Below are 3,210 nucleotides of genomic sequence, written 5' to 3'. Positions count from 1 at the left end.
CGTTTAAAGTTTACTTAGTTTCTGTTGAGTTTTCCAATTTTCCCACGAACCAATCACCTTTTAGGCTATTTTCTGACCATCTCCGACCACCGGACTTCCAAATAGGTATAATCTTGTTCTACATTTTACTATCTTCATTTTGATATTTTATAAGTCGAATTTGGTTAAGAATCGATTGAGTTACAAAGTTTTAAAAATTGTCCAAATAGTTTTTATCAGAATGAGCAAAATCATCGATAGTGAACAATCTTAATAATCAGTTCTATTGATTTTGAATGTCAATGATCATTTTTATTAATTATGCAAATATCATAACCATTTTTTATATTTAGCCAAAAAAAATTTCTCTCTCCAGCAAGAACGCGTGCAAAAAATATTAATCCACGACGAAACCCTATAATTGCGGTTTCGGGAGCAGGGAAGAGAACACCGCGGTAGGGCGGGGGAAGATGTATGGTGGAGGCGGAGATGAGGAAGCGAGCGTGGGACTTAGAGGCGGCGGCGGAGGAGGTGGAGGAGGAGGAGGGGGGATGATGAAGATGATGATTAGCAGTCCGACCGGGGCAGGGCAGTGGGCCCCGGACGAGACAAGGGAGCTGATAGCGATCCGTGGGGAGCTGGAGATTAGGGACTCCGTTGTATCGAAGCGCAGCAAGCCGCAGTGGGAGGCAGTGAGCTCTAAGATGACTGAGAGAGGCTTCAATCGAACCCCCGAGCAGTGCAAGTGCAAGTGGAAGAACCTCCTCATTCGCTACAAGGTATGAATTTTCAAAACTCACAACGCACCCAAACACCCCCAATTGGATTTTTCTAGGGTTTTGGTTGAAATCACTTAGAGGCCGTTTGATCACCATTTCGTTTTCAATTTTCAGTTTTCGTTAACAGAAAATAAAAACTAAAAACGAAATGGTTATGAAGTGGCTTTTAGCAAACACTATTTAGTAATAATGACTTATATATCTTCAGGGGAAGGAGACGTCTGATCCAGAGAGTGGGCGGGAATGTCCATTCTTTGAGGAGTTGCACGCAGTGTTTACTGAAAGAGCCAAGAATATGCAGAGATTGCTTCTTGAATCCGAGGCGGGTTCTGCCCGACCAAAGAAACTGGTTAAGAGGAAATCGAGGTCAGGGCAGTGGTCGGATGAGTTGTCAGAAGACGCAGAGGAGGAGGATAGCAATGGGAAAGGTAAGAAAAGGAAGGGGGAAGGAGTAGTATTGGCAAGAGCAACCAATGCTGCAAGTGGAAGTAGTACTAGCAGTGTGCAGGAATTACTTAAGGAGTTTTTTCAGCATCAGCAGAGGATGGAGATGGAGTGGAGGCAAATGATGGAGACGCGGGCGCTGGAGCGGCGGCTGTTTGAGGAGGAATGGCGGCAAAAGATGGAGAAGACGGAGAGGGAGAGGTTAATGGTTGAGCAGGCTTGGAGAGAGAGGGAAGAAGAGAGAAGGATTAGAGAAGAGAGCAGAGCTGAGAGGAGGGATGCCCTGTTGACCACTCTCTTGAACAGGCTGATCAATCAAAATAACTTCTGACTCACACTCTGAGGTGAATGGTTTTCTTTTTCTTTTTGGACGAAAGGTGAATGGTTTTCAGGTTCATAAACTTTTGCCAGCTTGAGTAGCTAAATATAGATCATTGAGGTTTGCGAAGATGTGCTAGACTGTGATTTGCAAAGTTGGGCTTGTTGGTTTATAAAATGTTACCTTGGTATACAAGTTTCGTTCGGTAGACATTTATCTGATACTGTGACTTCGATGGAGGACCAAACCACACTTTTCCATCGATATTAAGAGGTAAAATTGCTTGCCCTTTTATTTGCTGCTCCTGGCAGAGTGCAAGGGTTTGTGGTGCATGCTTCTTGTTTTTTTGAATTGGCGAAAGTGTTATTTACGGAAGGTATGGAAATCTTGAGATGGATGGATGAAAAATCTTTTGTAACACTAGCATAGATTGAAGTATATGACTGAACGAGATTGCAAATGTTTTACGAATCTTATGTAACAATAATTTTATTATTTACCTTATGAAGCTGAAGTTTACTTGTCCACTGTTTCATACATATCATACGCTACTTGTGGTGTAGAGGTGAATAATTATGTTATAAACAGGCTTAAGAGTGGGGATGCACCTGTATGGTTTCTCTCTCGGTCTCCCTCAATCTGTCTGCCCCGACGCCTGAAGGATGGGGCTGCACGCGACGAAGGGTACAAACTTACATTGCTAACGGTCACTCGAATATTTAAAGTTTTGAGGTTAGTTATCGTCTAACATGATGGATCGCTCGATGGATGCAGATCGTGTACCTATATAAAACAACATTAGACTTATTCCGTTATTCCTGCCAAATTTTTGTACATCAGTCACATTTAAAGCTTGCCCACAAATTTAAAACCTGTTGAGTGGGTTATTAGACAACACTGCACTTAACCTGCTAATGGTGCATATTATAAAAAATAATTAGAACAAATAAAAAAGAAGAAACAAATAAACAAACGGAAAAAATATCATTTCACTTCCCGTGTAACCTTATAGAGAAAATTGTAACAATGGTTCTTCAACTTTAACTTAATTGGAGCAATTGTCTCTCAACTAAAAATTTATGATCAATGGTCTCTGAACTCCTTAAACGTAAAGCTATGGTCTTTTTTGTTAACTTTGTCAAAACTTCTGTTAAAATGAATTGTGTTGGAAGAATCATTGCTACAATTGGGTTAAAGGTGAGGAAATTTTTCTCCAATTGGATTAAAGTTGAATGACTATTTCTTTAATTGGGTTAAAGTTTTTAAGGGACCATTTCTACTATGTTTTCATTTAGTTTCCCATGTTGGGCCCTTGATTCTGATTTCACGTGCATGACAAGTGACTCATTTTAACAGAAGTTTTAACGGAGTTGACGAAAATGACCAAAGTGGCACATTTTAATGAGTTAAATAACTAATGTTAATGGATTTTTAGTTGATAGATCTAATTCAGTTAAAGTTGAAGGACCAATGCTACAATTTTCTCAACCTTATATGTTGAAATTGATTTCTTCTTAAAAAAAAAAAAAACAAAAACAAAAACAAAAACAAAAACAAAAAAAAAAAAAAAAAAAAATTCTATTATCAATCCTCCTCCCAGATTACCATACAACGTTCACAAGCCAGGACAGGGGCTATGTCTATAGTCGCATAAAGTTTCGTTTGAAAATATTTTAAAAATGGTTTAAG

The 3,210-nt window shown here is 39.4% G+C and overlaps 1 protein-coding gene across 2 annotated transcripts; it reads left to right on the top strand.

Annotated features, from left to right (window-relative positions):
• The first annotated feature begins 280 nt into the window (after positions 1-280).
• LOC137711350 (trihelix transcription factor GT-3b) lies at positions 281-2,436 on the top strand. 2 transcript variants are annotated; one of them, XR_011065050.2, is made up of 3 exons: positions 301-758; positions 967-1,794; positions 2,110-2,436. XR_011065050.2 is itself a non-coding variant. In XM_068450577.2 (2 exons), the coding sequence occupies exons 1-2, from the start codon at positions 450-452 to the stop codon at positions 1,531-1,533; spliced, it is 876 nt and encodes a 291-aa protein (XP_068306678.2). In that variant the 5' UTR covers positions 281-449; the 3' UTR covers positions 1,534-2,044. The 2 variants fall into 2 exon arrangements, 1 of the variants encoding a protein (XP_068306678.2); XM_068450577.2 differs by lacking the exon at positions 2,110-2,436 and having other exon boundaries at positions 281-758; positions 967-2,044.
• Positions 2,437-3,210: the final 774 nt, after the last annotated feature.

This window comes from Pyrus communis, chromosome 6, assembly GCF_041283825.1.
Source record: "Pyrus communis isolate YQ-2024b chromosome 6, ASM4128382v1, whole genome shotgun sequence".
Taxonomy (NCBI): domain Eukaryota; kingdom Viridiplantae; phylum Streptophyta; class Magnoliopsida; order Rosales; family Rosaceae; genus Pyrus; species Pyrus communis.
This window is presented reverse-complemented; position numbering and strand designations above follow the sequence as displayed.